This window comes from Pan paniscus, chromosome 1, assembly GCF_029289425.2.
Source record: "Pan paniscus chromosome 1, NHGRI_mPanPan1-v2.0_pri, whole genome shotgun sequence".
Lineage (NCBI taxonomy): Eukaryota > Metazoa > Chordata > Mammalia > Primates > Hominidae > Pan > Pan paniscus.
The window spans coordinates 89,545,494-89,564,080 of record NC_073249.2 but is presented as its reverse complement, the minus strand read 5'-3'; the positions used below and the strand labels follow the sequence as shown (position 1 = coordinate 89,564,080).

General features: G+C 41.8%; 1 protein-coding gene across 3 annotated transcripts in view; it reads right to left on the bottom strand.

Annotated features, from left to right (window-relative positions):
- Nucleotides 1-1,707: 1,707 nt before the first annotated feature.
- The window catches only part of COPA (COPI coat complex subunit alpha), a 53,899-nt gene continuing 37,019 nt past the window's right edge, over nucleotides 1,708-18,587 (bottom strand). For 2 of the 3 annotated variants that reach the window (XM_034938336.3, XM_055112609.2), the window contains 18 exons: nucleotides 18,070-18,155; nucleotides 17,815-17,980; nucleotides 11,523-11,685; nucleotides 11,267-11,413; nucleotides 9,980-10,169; nucleotides 9,767-9,862; nucleotides 8,485-8,573; nucleotides 8,161-8,284; nucleotides 7,193-7,282; nucleotides 6,909-7,018; nucleotides 5,808-5,885; nucleotides 5,588-5,656; nucleotides 4,906-5,042; nucleotides 4,434-4,620; nucleotides 4,241-4,351; nucleotides 3,757-3,918; nucleotides 2,914-3,108; nucleotides 1,708-2,638 (listed from right to left, as the gene is read on the bottom strand). In XM_034938336.3, the coding sequence (XP_034794227.3) occupies nucleotides 2,579-2,638; nucleotides 2,914-3,108; nucleotides 3,757-3,918; nucleotides 4,241-4,351; nucleotides 4,434-4,620; nucleotides 4,906-5,042; nucleotides 5,588-5,656; nucleotides 5,808-5,885; nucleotides 6,909-7,018; nucleotides 7,193-7,282; nucleotides 8,161-8,284; nucleotides 8,485-8,573; nucleotides 9,767-9,862; nucleotides 9,980-10,169; nucleotides 11,267-11,413; nucleotides 11,523-11,685; nucleotides 17,815-17,980; nucleotides 18,070-18,155 (2,260 nt within the window). In that variant the 3' untranslated portion in view covers nucleotides 1,708-2,578. The remainder of the gene's footprint in view (nucleotides 2,639-2,913; nucleotides 3,109-3,756; nucleotides 3,919-4,240; nucleotides 4,352-4,433; nucleotides 4,621-4,905; nucleotides 5,043-5,587; nucleotides 5,657-5,807; nucleotides 5,886-6,908; nucleotides 7,019-7,192; nucleotides 7,283-8,160; nucleotides 8,285-8,484; nucleotides 8,574-9,766; nucleotides 9,863-9,979; nucleotides 10,170-11,266; nucleotides 11,414-11,522; nucleotides 11,686-17,814; nucleotides 17,981-18,069; nucleotides 18,156-18,587) is intronic. The other variant, XM_003811879.5, reaches the window with a different exon arrangement.

Here is an 18,587-nt window from a genome sequence, read left to right as displayed (position 1 = left end):
TCCGCCTCCCAGGTTCATGCCATTCTCCTACCTCAGCCTCCTGAGTAGCTGGTACTACAGGTCCCCGCCACCACGCCTGGCTAATTTTTTGTATTTTTAGTAGAGACAGGGTTTCACCATGTTAGCCAGGATGGTCTCGATCTCCTGACCTCGTGTTCCGCCTGCCTTGGCCTCCCCAAGTGCTGGGATTACAGGCGTGAGCCACCACGCCCGGCTTTTTTTTTTTTTTTTTTTTTTTTTTTTTTTTTTTTTTAAGACAAAGTCTTGCTCTTGTCCCCCAGGCTGGAGTGCAATGGTGTTATCTCAGTTCACTGCAACCTCCGCCTCCCAGGTTCAAGCAATTCTCCTGCCTCAGCCTCCTGAGTAGCTGGGATTACAGGTGCCTGCCACCCTACCCAGCTAATTTTTGTATTTTTCGTAGAAACAGCGTTTCACCGTGTTGGCCAGGCTGTTCTCGAACTCCTGACCTCAGGTGATCTGCCTGCCTTGGCCTCCCAAAGTGGTGGGATTACAGGCGTGAGCCACCACTCCCGGCTAATATGTACATTTTTTTTTTTTGAGACGAAGTCTCGCTCTTGTACCCCAGGGTGGAGTGCAATGGCGCAATCTCATTAGTAGTATGTACACTGTTGAGAAGGCAGCCTTAGTTTAGGGATGCTGTTTAAAAAAGCAACTCTTAAGATAAAGCTAAAAAATACAACGTATAGTATGAAGAGAAGTAAAAAACAAAGTGAAGCTCCCTAATATATTGATACGAGAAAATACCAAAAATGCTAAATGAAAAAACAAAGGTACAAAATTGTTAAATAGTGTGGTTTCATTTGTGTATAAAAGGAGATAGAGAATGGCATAGTGATATCAGCATGTGCATGTATATGTGTGTGTATGTGTATATATATATATATAAAATTTCTGGAAGGATGTAAGAAAGCTGGTAACAGTGGTTACCTGTTTAGGGGAAGGTGATAGGAACTGGGTGGCTGATGAAAGGGTGGAAAGATTTGTCACAGAATAGCTTTTTATATTTACTGATTTTTCAACTATATGCATTTATTATTTATTGAAAACATGAATTTAACACGCAAAAAAGTACTTATTTTAATCAAAGGCACAGTAACATCACTCTACCCAATTATTCTTAGCATATGACAAGCAAAATATTGTATTGTTAATGTAATCATTGTATCATTGTGATATATATAAAGTACTATTCTTTTATCTGTATATTACATGTAAAATATCTAGAACAGTGACAGTCACATGGCAGGTGCTCAATAAATATTGCTATAATTAGCAAAAGATAAAAGGCTGCAATCAAAAACAGAATAAGGGAGCTACTTGCTTTCTATCATTTTCACAGCAGTTTAGGTCCTCATATATATCCTATGAAAAATATGTGCTTCTTTTTTTCTTTCTTTTTTTTGAGATGGAGTCTCACTCTGTCGCCCAGGCTGGAGTGCGGTGGCGCGATCTCAGCTTACTGCAACCTCCGCCTCCCAGGTTCAAGAAATCCTCTGCCTCAGCCTCCAGAGTAGCTGGGATTACAGGCACCCACCACCATGCCTGGCTAGCTTTTTTTTTTTTTTTCCAATAGTGGATGTTTATTTTGTAATTAAAAATTATTACTGGAAGGAAGATATGTACTTTGGTGGGGTGCCTGCATGGGTGAACAAGAACATGAGAGTGTCCAAGAAATAAATGGCCAAGTCAAGAAGCTCTCATAGAGATTTATTTAGTGTGAGAAATATGAGAACAATAGTTGTAAAGAACAAATCAATAACCCGCAGTGTGCATTTTGGAAAACCAAATAACTTCTTCAAATTTCTGAGTACCTGCCTTGAAATTTAAATGTCTAAGGAAAATGGGAGATGATTAAGAGTTGGTGTGGCCTAGTCACACCAAAATGTATTTATTACATCCTGCTCCTTTCTAGTTGACAGGAAAGAAAGCTGCTGTGGGGAGAGGAGGGATAAATACTGAAGGGATTTACTAAACAAATGTCCATCACAGAGTTTTCCTTTTTTTTTTTTGAGACAGAGTCTTGCTCTGTCACCCAGGCTGGAATGAAGTGGTATGATCTCAGTTGACTGCAACCTCCACCTCCTAGGTTCAAGCGATTCTCATGCCTCAGCCTCCTGAGCAGCTGGGACTATAGGCGCATGCTACCATGTCAGGCTAATTTTTGTATTTTTATTAGAGACGGGGTGTTGCCATGTTGGCCAGGCAGGTCTCGAACTCCTGGCCTCAGATGATCTGCCCACCGCAGCCTCCCAAAGTGCTGGGATTACAGGTATGAGCCACTCCACCCAGCCCAGAGTTTTCATTTGTTCCTTAAAATAATTAAGCTGGAAAGGCAAGGACAATTATGAGCACAACTATAGTCAAGTTGAGAAGACCTCAAAAAAGTCAAGTTTAGACCTTCGGATTTTCCATAGAAGAGAAAAAGATACTAGGTTTTAGGGTACAGAGAGCCAGATCCGAAGAGTAGCTGCAGGGGGAAGGTGCTGTTAGAAGGAGGATATAGACACATTCTCTGGGGGGAACATATGGTGACTGACCCATGCACACAAAGGGGGCCTTAGCGAAACTGCAGAGGACTGATCCTTAAACCAATCACATCTTTGCCAATCTCTGTCACCTGTGGAAAAACAAACAAAGGAACAAGTTAGAGATTTGTAAGGTTGAGAACCCTAGAAAATGTATTCCCTATACCCCTCAATGGGCACAGTAGACAGGTATTGGGGTGTTCATCACTGACTGGCCAAGAGCAGTGGGGAGATGCTCTAGCTTTCTCCAGTGTCACTGCCTCAGGGAGCAGGAGACAAGCACAAGAAGAAAAAAAGGACCACCATGTTTCTTTCTTTTTCCCCTTCGCTCAATATCCTAGATATATTTATTGAGGACAGTACTTACTGTGGTGACCCTGCAGATTTGACCTTTGAACTCAGGGGAATAGCAGGCCCCACTGAGTGGACACTTTTCTACTGGCTTTCCACGGTAGATGGGCCGATATGATGCAGCACAAATGTCAAAGGGGTTGTGCATGTCATAATTGAGCTGGTAGGCATCTGTGGGATTCTTCTCACAGGCAGACAGGATTTTTCGGGTCTAGGGGAAGGAAGGAGTATTTAGGAGGACAGAAGGCTGCAGACAACACCTCAAAGGATCCCAACACCATGGTTTGGTAGTTCCGTTGATGTGAGACACAACTGTACTGCGTGAAAAGAGGTCCCAACCTCTGTACTGGATGTATGTGAAGGGTTAACAATCACCATTCCTATTGTATCAAACTTTCCCCTTCTCAATACAAAAGTGGCTCCATAATCTAGACCCACATTCCTCCACCAACTCTAGAGATTATCAGGGTCAGGTCCTAGAAAGGGTTAAAACAGACTTCCATCACCCAAAAAGAATGCATTTGGAGGACACAAGTAATGAGATGTGTATGTGAAGCTTTGTGGTGGTTGTGATGGGATATCTGGAGCTTAAGGACAGGACTGGGGTTACTTTCAGCTGCAGTGGAGCTATTCTAGGTTGCACGGCACTCTTAGACGAGTGCCATGTCTCAATAAACTATTAATTTTCCAGGAACAAAGGAAACACCAAGTCAGGAAGTAAACAGAGGGTAGCATTCTGTTGGCTTTTTGTTGAATGTTGTTATTTATTGCTTTGTTTCAGAGGCAAGGACCTTGGTCTGCTCCCTCCATGTAAGAGCTGATCTGGCTTCCCTATGGTCACTGAAGGAGTTCCATCTACCTGTTGGGCCACCTCAGGCTTGGGCCCGAGTTCTAGTAGGCGCCGAGCAAAGGTGGCAGCTGTCTTGAAGTTCTTGAGCTTGAAGAACAGATTGAGGGCTGTACGCAGCACCAGGATCATGTGCACAGGCTGCAGGTTTGAGTGGGTGAAATAGGCTGCCATCTGGTGGACAGAAAAAGGAACACATGCCAGGTTGATGCTACACCTGGTAGAAGTCATTTCTAAGCTGCTACACATGCATAAAAAACACAACACAAAACAGGATGATGGGCTACAAAGCTGAGAGGTCTTCTACCTCCTAGGTATGGAGGACTGGTGAGATGAGGAAGTAGGATGAAGAAATGTATCCTCCCCTCATAGAAATGAAGGGCCTAAATTTCTCTTCGTCCCCACTCAGATCTGGGTTTGAAATTAAAGAATTCAAACCTAGTGAAGGGTGAAGGGAAGGACGTCTCTGTTGTGCTCAGGGTCCTATAGATCTTACCTCACAGATGCGCTTCTGCTGTTCTAGAGTCTCTTTGGGCAGCTTCTTCCTTTCTGTCTCCATGGACAAACCCACAATGTACTCACGGCAAATGGTGATGAGCTGCTGGGCCTGTAGAGGGGGCAGAAGGTCAGGATACAGAGACAAGAATGTGGAAGTGCCCAGAACTGGGACAGCGGCTAGACCCTCCGACCTCTGCAATCTCTTGTTTATTGTCCACAACAAGAAGTGGCACACTGAGAAGGATGGAACGGAATTTTTCCACAGCCTCCTCAAATTTGCCAGCTGTGGTGAGCTGGTAGCACAGCTGCAACCGTTGGATGAGGTCATTAAGCTTCAGGCCCACAGCTGGTACACCATTCTTCAGCCCTGCATCCTTCCTGGAAAGGGAAAAGTAGGAAGAAGACAGGATAGTCAGTAGCCAACTAGGACCCAATTTCCTTTCCTGGCAAACATCCTCATAGCTACCCTCCTGTCTCCTGTCAAAGTAGCTGGGGAAGAGGATGACAGCAGGTGTAAACCAACCCCACAGAGTAACAAACCAAAGATCTTTTTCTACTGGGAAACCCTAGCTCTGAGAGAATTCTGACTATGTCACTGAGGCTACCATCTGAAATATCGACCACAACTTGGAACAGATGAAAGCAAAGAGCAAAGGGCCTTACCAGTTGCGATTAGGATAGCCATACATGGAGGGTAGGCAGGGCAGAGCCTGATAGGTTGTGCGGCCTCGGGCGTATGTCTGTAGGAACAGTTGCTTGTAGGGGCCAAACTGGATTACCCCTACTTGGTCATGAAGGAGCTGGAATAGAAGGAAAGAAACAAGGATTTTGGCCCTGCTGCATAAAAAGCTACTTTTCCTTGGGCAAGGTAATTAATTTCTCTATTCACGTTTCCTCATCAGTAAAATACACTTAATTGTAAGACCTACCTCATTTAATGATACCTATTAAAGTATTTAGGATAGTGCCTGGCACACAGTGAACATTAAATAAATGTTAGCAGTTATTGCAGTGTTATCATTATTGTTGTTATTATAACAATACTGGCTTAGTGTTCAAAACAGACCCCTGCTTGGAAAGGGGTACTTATCTCACTGATGTGAGCCAGAAAGCAAGCTATAAATGGGTGGAAGATGACTGAAGGATCTGCCCTAAGAGATTACTAGGCCAAGTGGAAAGCAGATAACAGGAAGGCAAGTGTACTTAACAAAGATAAAGAGTTTTCATGAAAAATATACACCTTTGCCCTTATGGGTAGGATAATTTCCCTTGATTAAAATGAGTCAACCATCTCCCGGGGACCCTGGGCTAGGCACACTCAAGAGGAAAAGCCAATGTTACTTACCCGCATGGCTGTTTCGAAAGAGCCTGCCAGGATGTGATCAACTGGAAGCTGAGAGTTATTACACCAGATCTAACAAAAAACAAAAAAACCCAAGCCAAGTGAAACTTTGTCCCTTCTCTATTCTCCTCTGTAACTATAGTAGAAAAGTAGCCAACACCTGTTATATACTAATCAAGTATTAGCCACTCATCCCTGCTGTGCTGGGTTTCTTCCCGCTTACCTGAGTTGGACTTGTTCCCTTGGTTGGGGGCACAAAGAAACCATCTTCAGCCCCACCAGCTGCCCCAGGGGATATATCCTAGGGGAAAAACAAAAATTGAGTATTGAGTAATTTTTTTTTTTTTTTTTTTGAGACAGGGTCACACTCTGTCACCTAGACTAGAGTACAGAGGCATGATCTCGGCACACTGCAACCTCTGCCTCCCATGCTCAAGCAATCCTTCAACCTCAGCCTCCCGAGTAGCTGGGACTGCAGGCATGAGTCACCACACCTGGCTAATTTTTGTATTTTTTTGTAGAGATGGGGTTTTGCCATGTTGCCCAGGCTGGTCTCCAACTCCTGAGTTCAAGTGATCTGCCTGGCTCAGCCTCCCAAAGTGCTAGCATTACAGGCGTGAGCCACTGTGCCCAGCCAAATTGAGTAATTTTTTAAGCCATTCAAGCACTTTGTTCTGTTGAATCTAGAACACAACCATTTACATTGTTCCCTGCCCCCACTGAGGAAGAGGGGTGATAGTTGTGGGAGAAGGCTGCCAAAATAGGAGCCACCTCACCAGTGACAAAATGACATATCAAAAACTCCAATTCAGATGAAACAGCTTGCTACCTTCTGATAAGCTGCTGCTGGCAGAACGCTGATTACCTCATTCTTCTTTCTTTCAAATGGGAGTTAAGCATCAGATTAGAGATAAGTCCTACATCCTCTCCTCTTGGAGCATATCAGGATAGATGGAAGTGACAAGGCCACTAACTTTGACTCTCTCGTTCTTCCTGCTTCTTTTACTTTTTAAAATAGAGACAGGGTCTTGCTATGTTGCCCAGGCTGGTCTTGAACTCCTGGGCTCAAGCAATTGTCCTGCCTTAGCCTCCCAAAGTGCTGGGATTACAGGCATGAGTCACCGTGCCCAGCCATCTTCCTTCTTTCAAATGGGAGATAAGCATCAGACTAGGAGGGTCTAGTCCCCTTCCCAGAAGGGCTGACCTTAGGATAGTGGTAGGGGATAGGATAGGAGACCTTAGGATAGTGGTAGGGGACAATAAGGCCTCTGGCTTCCACAGGGAGATATGGAGAGAACCTTCTAAGGGTACAAATTCCACATACCAGCTCAGGAGGGAGCTCCAGATCTTCTTCTACATCCCAGCCACCTCCTTCTTCCTGTCCCTTGCCAAGAGCATCATCCCCCAAACCTTCTGTAGCCTCCACAAACCCATCTGTAAGGAAAATTCAAGCTCAAAACAGATTTGGGCAGTGGCATAATCTTAGCCAAAGGAAGTAAAATCAATCCTAGTTCGTTTCATGGCCTGGAAGTCTGCAGAGATACCCACAACCCAGTCCCAATCCAAGGTGTCCATCACCCCAGAACAGTCTTAAAACAGCACTTTTACCTTCATCCAACTGCAGCTCTGCATCCTCTCCCCAGCCCTCTGTACCAACAGTGTCAATGTCAATGTCCGCAGCCAGTGCTCCTCCCTTCCCTACAGAGGGAAGGAACAGAATGGAACTGGTTATAGTCCAGCAAGTCTGAGATACGGCCTTTTCTGTAGGCAGGTTAAATCCTTTCAAAAACGGGTGCCAAGCTTCTGCCTACTTACTATTTATTTTTGTGTATTATTTATTTTTGTGGTATATATGTTATGCTAACTTGCAGTAGCTTTCACAGAGGGAGGGAATAGAAGACAGATGGAAGGAACTGGCCTTCCTGCTACCAAAAACTGGCTCTTAAATAATTTGTACTTACCAGCCTTTGGCTACCAACTCTTGAATTTCTTCCTGAGCGCTTTGCTAAGCTACCACCACTACAATGTGTACAGGGCATCAGGCATAGGGTAGATAGAGGAGGTGGAGGAAAGAGTGGGGTTTGGCACAAAATGCTCAAGAGTCTGTTTAGGCTCTTACTCACGGGAAATGAACTAGGAGACCCAGAAAACAGGAGGAGGTTAAGGATGGAAGTGGTGGAGGGTGATAGCACACATCTGCCTATACCCACATACCGGAATTACAGGTAGTTGAATTAGTACCTTTAAGATTGTATGTCATGAATGATAAAATACTGAACAAAGAACATGACTACATATATAGTAAAACCTAAGAAAATACACCAAAATATTAACCGAAGTTATTGATGGTAGTAGAGGGATCCCTTTTTTTCTCCCTATTTTCCAAATTTTCTTTAATGACCTGAAAATGCTATTTTAAGTTTTTAAGACTGCACCATAAATGACTGGCATTTCAATATTCCATTAGGCTCCATGCAGAAAAAAAGGACAAGTTAAACTAAATGCTAATGGTATTCTCTAGGACAGTTCTTCACAAAACAAACAACAAAAGTGCTATGGGAGAAATAGGTACTTACCTTTGCTGGCAATGGTGCCTTCAAAAAATCCTTTGGATACAGTCAATAAAGGCCAATTGGTATCCAATGGCATGATAGGTGCAGGTGGCTGGAGCAGCTTGGCATTAGGGTCAATGTCTGGGATCTGAATAGTAGAAGAAAAGAGGCTAAAAACAAATAGCACTTGGAAGTCACGTAAGGAAATTATGGAGCCTCCTTTGATCTCATTTGTTTCTCTGCCTCTCCTGGTAACCAGGTGGGAGAGTGACATTCATAATTTTAAATTGTTCTAAGATCCTAGAGTTAATCCTGTAATAAGAGACAATTATGTAAATAAAGACTCACTGTCTCCTTCTCTGGGTCAAATGTCTCCTTTAGGCTCTCAGCTTCTTCATCTAAGCCATGGGTAGCAGCTGTGAGATAGGCCAGGGACTCTGTAGAGAAAACAGACTTTGTGGTATAGGTACATTTCCAAATGCATGCTGCTGTGGTAAGCAACCTCTGAAATGGCCCCCCAGTAATCCCTGACTCCTGGTATTCAAGTTGTTGCAAAATACCCACCTCTTAAGTGTGGGATGGATTTATTAAATAGCTTCTAATGGATGGAACATGGCAGATGTGATGGGATGTTACTTCCTAGATCTGGTTACAAAGATTGTGGCTTCTATCTTAGGGTGCCCTCTTTTGCTCACTTGCTGTAAGGGAAATTAGCTACCACGTTACAAACTCCTATGGAGAGGTCAACACGAAAAGAAAGTGATGTTTCTTAGACAACAGGGAGCAAGGACATGGGGGCTGCCAATGGCCATTGAGTGAGTGCAGAAGTAGATTCTCTCCCCAGTGAGTCTTCAGATATCTGCAGTTCTGGCCAACACTTTGACTGTAGCCTCATGAGAGATCCTAAGCCGGAGGCACCTAGCTAAGCCATGCCACAAATTGTGAAATAATAAATGTTTGTGGTTTTAAACTACTAAATTTGGGGATAATTTGTTACACAGAAATAGAGAACTAATATAGCTGCTTATCTTTGAGACGTATCCATCCGTGCTGAGAACCTTGGATATCCCTGACTCCTCTCTGTTACATCTCAAATCTAGTTACCGCAATAAATCATGTTGTTTCTACCTTAAAATATATCCTGAATCTGACCACTGCTCACCCCTCCACTAATAGCGCCTTGGTCCAAACCTCATCTTTCACCTTGCTTGTTTCCTAATGTATCTCAAATGCTAATATAATGCTTGGTATATAGTGGGTTCTCAAAAAATATCCCTTGACTATATACATGAATAAATGAGTGAAACCTCCAAACTGAAAATAAAGAATAAAATTCTAATGGCATCCAACCAAGTGCATTTACTAGGGCATCCACTCAAGACCTTTTAAAACCTCCTATCTCCCCCATGAATAACTATTCTCCTAAGGGTGTTTGGCTGGACTGAATATTCTGGCTGCACCTCCCTTTGGCTTTGAAGAAAATCTTCTAAGCACAGTAGGAGCATGTTGTCTCTCCTAAAAAAATGCACAATAAAGAGAAATCCCTGACCACTATACACAGATTAACTCAACAAAAACAGAAAAATACTTCCTCAGACCCTGAAAAAGCTGGCAAGTCTCGGATACTTACTCTGTCCACAGTTCTTCAGGATCCGCACACGCTCTGACACATCACCCAGGTATAGGGCATTCTGATAGTGGCCACTCATGTCCTTTCTGATCTCAGCTGCACCAAGTAAGAGACACCAAGTTAGGTCTTTTCTCTTAAGTTCTCTTTCTCCTTTATTCACCTTCCTCCTTCCCCCAAGAACCCCTCTTCCCATCCTTAGTTTGAGGGCCTCACCAATCTTCATCATCTTGCGAAGTTTTTCTAAGTTGCCAGTGATAAGATACAGGAAGGAAAGTTTGTCAAAGTTTTTGGTACGCTGATAGCACATTTCCACAATCTGGTGGTTCCCCTGCAGCAGGGCCACTTCTCCCAGCTTTTCCCAGCAGTTCTTGTCATCCAGTGCTTTGGCTGCTTCCAGAGCAATCTAAAGAATCCCCAGGGTCGTGTTAACAGGTTGAAGGACAATGTGACTCAAAACCAAGGACTCTGCAAAGCATCTGCATCTATATAGATTTCCTGAAGAACTTCCTACACTTTCAATTACTCCTAGCTTTTAGTCTAATTCCATTGAAAATCGGCTGGGTGCGGTGGCTCACATCTGTAATCCCAGCACTTTGGGAGGCCAAGGCAGGCGGATCCCGAGGTCAAGAGCTCGAGACCATCCTGGCCAACATGGTGAAACCCTGTCTCTACTAAAAATACAAAAAAAATTAGCTGGGAATCATGGTGCACGCCTGTAGTCCCACCTACTCGGGAAGCTGAGGCAGGAGAATCGCTTGGACCCAGGAGGCGGAGGTTGCAGTGAGCCGAGATCATGCCATTGCACTCCAGCCTGGGCAACAAGAGCGAGACTCCGCCTCAAAAAAAAGAAAAAAAAAAAAAAGAAAATCCAGTGAACACATAGGACCCCTTTGGATACAGAGATGGAAATAATTACATTGCATTATCCTCCTCCTCCTCAGAAATTTACTTTTACAACAAAACCACCTAGCAGTTGCTGATTCCATAGAGCCAGTTCTTGCTTAGCTACCTTACTTCCCACCTGCCAGGTTTGAAGATCCACAGGGGCTTTAGCAAAGACAGAAGAAATACTACTAGGAAGAAGTTCAGAACTGGAAAACATTTTCGTAAGCCCTTTTCGCCTTAGAAAACAATGCCTATACATTCTAGGCCCCAACGCTTAGTAGGTACTCTTTCATCTAAGTAGCCAGTCAGCAAGATCAAGTGTCAAGGAAATAATAAGATTTTCAAATTCCATGCCATCTTGCTTTTATCCTAGAAGTTACTGAATTCACACTAATTGAGGTTGACAAAAATAGAAATGCGGTGGCAGAAGCAGAGGCAGGTAAAAGTAGAGATGGGCAAATAGCAACAGGAAGATGGCTCAATGTAACAACTAAAAAAAATCCCAAATTTCATTATTCTGGCTAAAGAAGCAAGCCCAGAATAATGCCCTCCCAATGGCACTCTAACTCTCTCACCTCTAAGACAATATGGGGCTGATGACCATATTCCTCTCACCTCAATGTTTCCACACTCCAGTGCCAGACTAAAGCGAGTTTTCTCATCCTTGACAAAATGCAGTGCCACTTCAGGATAGCCCTTCTTCTGGAGATAAGCAATAATAGACTGGCCAACTAGTTTGGCATTCCTCACCATGTGCAGTACCTAGACATTTGGGGTGGAGTCGGGCAAGAAGTAGACATCACTTACAGGAAAAGAAAAAAAAAAGAGTGCTGCCTCTCTTAATACTCTAGTTTGCATCCTCACTTCATACCTCATCATATTTTCTGTTGATCAGGGCCAGCTTGAATTTGAACTCAGTGGGATCAATGGTGAGTACCCGGGGACGACACTCCCTGTCTAGGCAGTATACATTGTTGCCCTTCACCCGTGTGACATAGATGGGTAAATCCAGAGTTCGAATGATCCCGTGGTCCCTAAGAACAGAGGGCACAGCTTTCAGTAAGTGAGAGGGAAAATCCATCCTGTGAAGAAACGGAACAAACCTAGGAAACAGTCTTTTGTCAAGTGCCATTTGAACAATGATATAGATGGGAAGTGATTCAAAAAAGAGCAGAACTAAATGCCAAATTTATCATATTCTTTCTACGATGGGGTAGATGGCACGATCTTTATATGCTATTATCCTAGAAGATGAGTAACAGATGTGGCTATAGGAATCAGACCTAAAAGTTAAATCTTAAGTTCTGATATATAATCAGTAGGTGATTATGGACAGGTAACTCCTTTATAATCTATAACTGAAAGTAGAAGAGAGGTAGATGTGAAGAGTTCTGACAAAGAAATAATAAAAAACAAAGTATTTTGAACTGAATAATAATAAATAGATTGCAAATTGAAGTTTGTCAATATAGCTAATGCAACATTTAACAGATAATTTACAGACTGCATTAGAAGAAATACTAAAAATTATTGGGTTCTACATGCATATATTAGGAGAAACTGAAAATTAACAAGCAGTCATCTCAAAAAATTTACTGTTCTTTTTAAGCCAAAGAAAGTACTTAGAAGAAAATAATGAAGCCAATAGTAGAAATTAAATAAAAAACAAAAAATACAGTAGAGAAGTTCAATGAAAGCAAAACTTGAATAAAATTGATAAGCCTCTCATGAGGGTAATTCAGAGAAAAGAAAACAATAGGAATGAAAAAGGGGATATCACTACAGATCTTGCAGAATAAAGATGTAACTTTTTAAGAGAATCAAACTGGCCAGGTACAGTGGCTCACATCTGTAATCCCAGCACTTTGGGAGGCCAAGGCAGGTAGATCACATGAGGCCAGGAGTTCAAGACCAGCCTGGCCAACATGGTGAAACCCCGTCTCTACTAAAAATACAAAAATTAGCCAGGAGTGGTGGTGCATGTCTGTAATCCCAACTACTCGGAAGGCTGAGGCAGGAGAGTCACTTGAACCCAGGAGACGGAGGTTGCAGTGAGCCGAGGTCGTACCATTGCACTCCAGCCTGGGTAACAGAGTGAGACTCCGACTCAAAATAAATAAATAAATAAATAAATAAATAAATAAATAGAAGGATCAAACTCCTAAAAAATAAAATTTGCCAAAGTTGAATCAAAAATAAATAGAAAACACCTATAGTCCTATAATGGCTAAATAAACTGAATCAGATTTTTAAAATCCTCCCATAGAGAAAGTCCTATGTCCATATGACTTCAAGGGCAAATTCTAACCAATATTCAAGGAAGAATTAATTCCAGTTGTATGCAAACTCATTGAGGGAACAGAAAAAATACATTACTTTGCTTTATGAAATTCACACAACCTTGATACTAAAACCTAACAAGGACAGTAAGAAAAGGGAAAATTACAGGTAATCTCACTTATAAATATGTGAAAACATAAGTAAAATATTAGCAACCTAAAGCTAGCAATATTTGAAAAGGGTAAAAATATCAAGACCAAGCTAGGTTTACATCAGGAATATAGTGTTGATTTAACATTTATAAAAAATCAGCTGGGCACAGTGGCTCATGCCTGTAATCCCAGCACTTTGGGAGGCTGAGGCAGGCGGATCACCTGAGGTCAGGAGTTCAAGACCAACCTGAACAACATGGCAAAACCTCATCTCTATTAAAAATTCAAAATTAGCCAGGCGTAATGGCTCACGCCTATAATCCCAGCTACTTGGGAGACTGATGCACAAGAATTGCTTGAACCCGGGAGGTGGAGGTTGCAGTGAGCTGAGGTCATGCCACTGTACTCCAGCCCGGGGTGAGACTCTGTCTCAAAAAAAATAAAAAATAAAAAATAAAAAATAAAAAATCAATTTAATTCACTACATTAATCAATGAAAGGAGAAAAATTGTATGACTACCCCAATGCTGGCTGAGCATCCCAAACAGGAAATCTGAAATGCTCCAAAATCCAAAACTGAGCACTGAAGTGACACTCAAAGGAAATGTTCATTGGAGCAGTTTGGATTTCAGATTTTTGGATGTGGGATGTTCAATCAGTAACACAAATATTCCAAAATCAGAAAAAAATCAGAAATATAAAATAATTCTGGTTTCAAGCATGTCAAGTAAGGGACACTCAACCTGTATATGCAGAAAAGTTATTTAATAAAATTCAATATTTAGGCCGGGCATGGTGGCTCATGCCTGTAATCTCAGCACTCTGGGAGGCCACGGCAGGCCGACTGCTTGAGCCCAGGAGTTCAAGACCAGCCTGAGCAACACGGTGAAACCCCATCACTACAAAAAAAACAAAAATGAGCTGGGCATGGTGGCATATGCCTGTAGTCTCAGCTACTTGGGAGGCTGAGCTGGGAGGATAACTTGAGCCCAGGAGGCAGAGGTTGCAGTGAGCCAAGATTGTGCCACTACACAATGGGCAACAGAGTGAGACTCTCTACCAAAAATAAATAGTTAAATTACATTAATTTAATAAATAGATATAAATAAATAAATTCAACATTTAGGTTGGTAAATGCTGAATTTTACCAAGGTTAAAAAAAAAAAAAACTCTTAGCAAAAAGAAATAGCAAAATTCCTTCATAGAAAAGGGATATACATTTTAAAAATCTACTGTAAGCTCACATAATTCTAACACACTGAAAATTCACCCTTTAAGTTAGGAATAAGACAAGAATGTTTGCTGTCATCATGTTAATTCTACATTGCTGGAGATCCTAGTCAGTGCAGTAAGCAAGAAAAATATAGTAATATATAAGTACTTGAAAGAGAAATTAAATTGTCATTACCCACAGATACTATGATTATTTGTAAAGGAAATACAAATAAATCCTGGAATTGATAAGAGTCTAGCAAGATTCCTAAAATCAATTTTAAATTGATTTTATTGTATTTAAATTGAATTAACTGTATTTCTAAATATCAACAAAATTAGAAAATTAAAATTTTAAATAGATATTATCCATTCACAAACAGAATTTTAAAACCATCAAGTGTCTAATAAATCTAACCAAAGAAATGCAAGCTCTCTATAGAGAAAACTATAAAACTTTATTGAAGGATGTTTCAGAAGACCTAAATGAATGAAGAGCTGCTATACCAAGTTCACAGATTAGGAAACTGAACACTGTAAGGACTGTAAAGATGACAGTTATCCCCCAACTGATGTAGAGAATTAATGCAATTCCAAACGAAACCACAAACTTTTTTGTGTGGAATTTCACAAGTTACTTTTTTTTTTTTTTTTTTGAGATGGAGTCTCACTCTGTCGCCCAGGCTGGAGTGCAGTGGCGTGATCTCAGCTCACTGCAACCTCCGCCTCCCAGGTTCATGCCATTCTCCTGCATCAGCCTCCTGAGCAGCTGGGACTACAGGCGCCCACCACCACGCCCAGCTAGCTTTTTGTATTTTTAGTGGAGATGGGGTTTCACCGTGTTAGCCAGGATGGTCTCGATCTCCTGACCTCGTGATCCACCCGCCTCAGCCTCCCAAAGTGCTGGGATTACAGGCGTGAGCGACCGTGCTGGGCCCGGAATTTCACAAGTTACTTTAAAAACTTATATGAAGGGCCGGGCATGGTAGCTAACGCCTGCAATCCCAGCACTTTGGGAAGCTGATGCGGGAGGATGGCTTGAGGTCAGGAGTTCGAGACCAGCCTGGCCAATATGGTGAAACCCCATCTCTACTCAAAATACAAGTATTAGCTGGGTGTGGTGGCATGCGCCTGTAATACCAGCTACTCAGGAGGCTGAGGCAGGAGAATCACTTGAACCTGGGAGACAGGAGAATCACTTGAACCTGGGAAGCAGAGGTTGCAGTGAGCCAAGATTACGCCACTGTACTCCAGCCTGGGCAACAGAGTGAGACTCCATCTCAAAACAGCAACAACAACAACAACAACAAAACTTACGTGAGAAGGCAAAATTTACTTGAAAATACCCTAACGACTTTTAAAAAACAAACAAAATAGGATCAAAGGAAAAGTTGTACCAGATGTGAAGATTTATCATAAAGCTACATTATTTAAGACAGTGTGGAATTAGAGCAGAGATAGACAGACCACATTTGAAAACATGATTTATGTATAACAAAGACGAGACTGCAGAACAATGGAGAAAGAACGGTCTTTTCAATAATGCTGCTGGGCAATTGAGTGTCCTTATGGAAAAAGTGGGATTGAGCTTTCTATACCTCACACCATACATAACTATCAATGTCAGGTAGATTATAGACCTAGATATAAAAAGCAAAGTTACAATGTTTTTACAAAAGAATACAGAAGAATGGCTTTATGATTTGGGAGTCAATAAATATTTTAAAAATAGGATGAAACCTAATATCCATAAAAGATAAAGATTCATAAACTCAACTACATTGAAATTAAGACTGTTCATTAAAGGATACCATAAAGAAAATCAGAAGACATGCTACAAAAGAGATACTGATATTTGCAACATGTAGCTCTGACAAAGGACTGACATGCAAAAAAGAAAGATAATATAAGATAGATTAAAGATTTGAACAGAATTCACATAAGAGGAAATCCTACTGGATGGCCAGATGAAAAGGTGCTCAATCTCATTAGGAAACAGAGAACAGCAAAACAAAATTACAAGGAGATACCATTACGCATCCATCAGATGGACAAAAATAAGTCTCACCAAACTTGTCAAGAAGACAAGAAAGGAAATTTTTTGTTCTTTTTTTTTTGAGACGGAGTTTCGCTCGTTGCCCAGGCTGGAGTGCAATGGTACGACCATGGATCACTGCAGCCTTTGCCTCCTGGGTTCAAGTGATTCTCCTGCCTCAGCCTCCGGAGTAGCTGGGATTACAGGCACCACCACCACACCCAGCTAATTTTTTTTTTATTTTTAGGAGAGACAGGGTTTCTCCATGTTGCTCAGGCTGGTCTTGAACTCCTGACCTCCAGTGATCTGCCTGCCTCAGCCTCCCAAAGTGCTGGGATTACAGACGTGAGCCACCACGCCCAACCCAAAAGGAAATTTTTATACCAAGCTGGTGGGCATGCAAATTGGTACAATCACTTTGAAAAGCAGTTTCACAGCTGGGCGCGGTGGCTCACGCCTGTAATCCCAGCACTCTGGGGGGCCAAGGTGGGCAGATCACAAGGTCAAGAGCTCAAAACCAGCCTGGCCAACATGGTGAAACCCTGTCTCTACTAAAAATACAAAAATTAGCTGGGTGTGGTGGTGTGTGCCTGTAATCCCAGCTACTCGGGAGGCTGAGGCAGGAGAATCACTTGAACCCAGGAGGCGGAGGTTGCAGTGAGCCAAGGTCACACCACTGCACTCCAGCCTGGGCGAGACTCCGTTTCAGAAAAAAAAGAAAAGCAGTTTCACATTGCCTAATAAATGTGAAGATATGCATAATCCATGGCCTAGCAATTCTATTCTGGGGATACACTCTAGAGAAATGTATGTACATGTACCCCAGAAAACAGGTAAAAAAGAATGTTTAAGAGCATTGTTCATACAAGCCAAAAACTAGAATTCACTCAAATATTCCTTAAAAGAGTAGAACTGACAAACTGTGGCATAATCATATAATTATACAAAAATGAAAATAAATACATTGGAGCTACAAGATGGATGAATCTTACAAATAAAATATTGGGCAAAATATGAAATAATATATTCAGTATGATTTCATTTATATGAAGGCAAAACCAGGCAAAACTAAATCATATTAAGAAACACAGGGCAGTAAAATTACAAAGAAAAGCAAGGAAGAAATTACTGTAAAAACTATAATGTTACTTTTGGTGGAAACAGGGAGGGTTGTGACCACGTGGCAAAGGGCTTCTGGGGTGCCGGAACTGTTCTATTTTTTGACTTGGGTGGTAGTTATGCTGATGTTCACTACATAACTTATTTGTTATTCTATTTTTTTTATGTAATTGTCTATATTTGTTTTAGATTTCTCAATTTTAAAAAAGTTGAAAAAAGAATGTTCTGATGCCCCTTGCACATATATGCCAGGTAAGGCTTTTCCATGAAGAAAATTCATGGAGGACTTCAGTTACATCTCAAGACAGGACAGTGATTTCAGGAAGCTGCCTTCTCCCATTCTGTATCCCAGATAATTAACTTACCCAGTGGTGACAGCATATTTGATGTGGTTGCTTGTGGTATAGATAAATACCCCACTCTCATCCCAGGCCCCACTCTTGACACGAATGTTCTCATGAATGTTACATAAAGCATCCAGTTTGCGGTTACAGATCACAATGGCTGTAAGAGGCAAAGGGCATGAGTGTTCTGTTGGATAGGGTAAGTGCCGTAGACTGGCAGGGATGGGGGTGGGAGGGAATGGTCTCTAAATCAGGGTGGATATAATGAAGACTCACCGTGTTTGGCTAGTAGTGCTACATGTGACATGTCTGCTGACCAGATAACGTATTTCACTTTAGAAATCTTCACAGATGCCAGAGTCCTGAGATAGATAGAGATGTGCAAACATGAATGGATCTATTTCCCTTGTCTCAGGCTTTGATCTACATCAATTGCACCCTCTAATTAATGTAAACCCCAATTTCTTAATGTAATTCTAATTACATAAAATACTTAATGTAATTCCTACATAGTAGCTCAGTGACTTAAACATTTTGGCTCACATTGTGCACTTAACCCTTCCTCAACCCCCTCTCCCTCATTTCCTTGTATTATTAGGGAATCTGTGTATGTCTGTTTTCACCACTGGACTGTAAGCTCCCTTAAATGTAGGAACTATGTTATTAATCTCTGTCTCTCTCTCATTCTAAGCTCCGAGAACACGCTTTGTTCAGGTAAGTACTGTAAAAACAGATAAATAACCAAGAATCTCACTGTAATGCTAGTGTGGACGTGAAGAATGGAGAGTGATCAC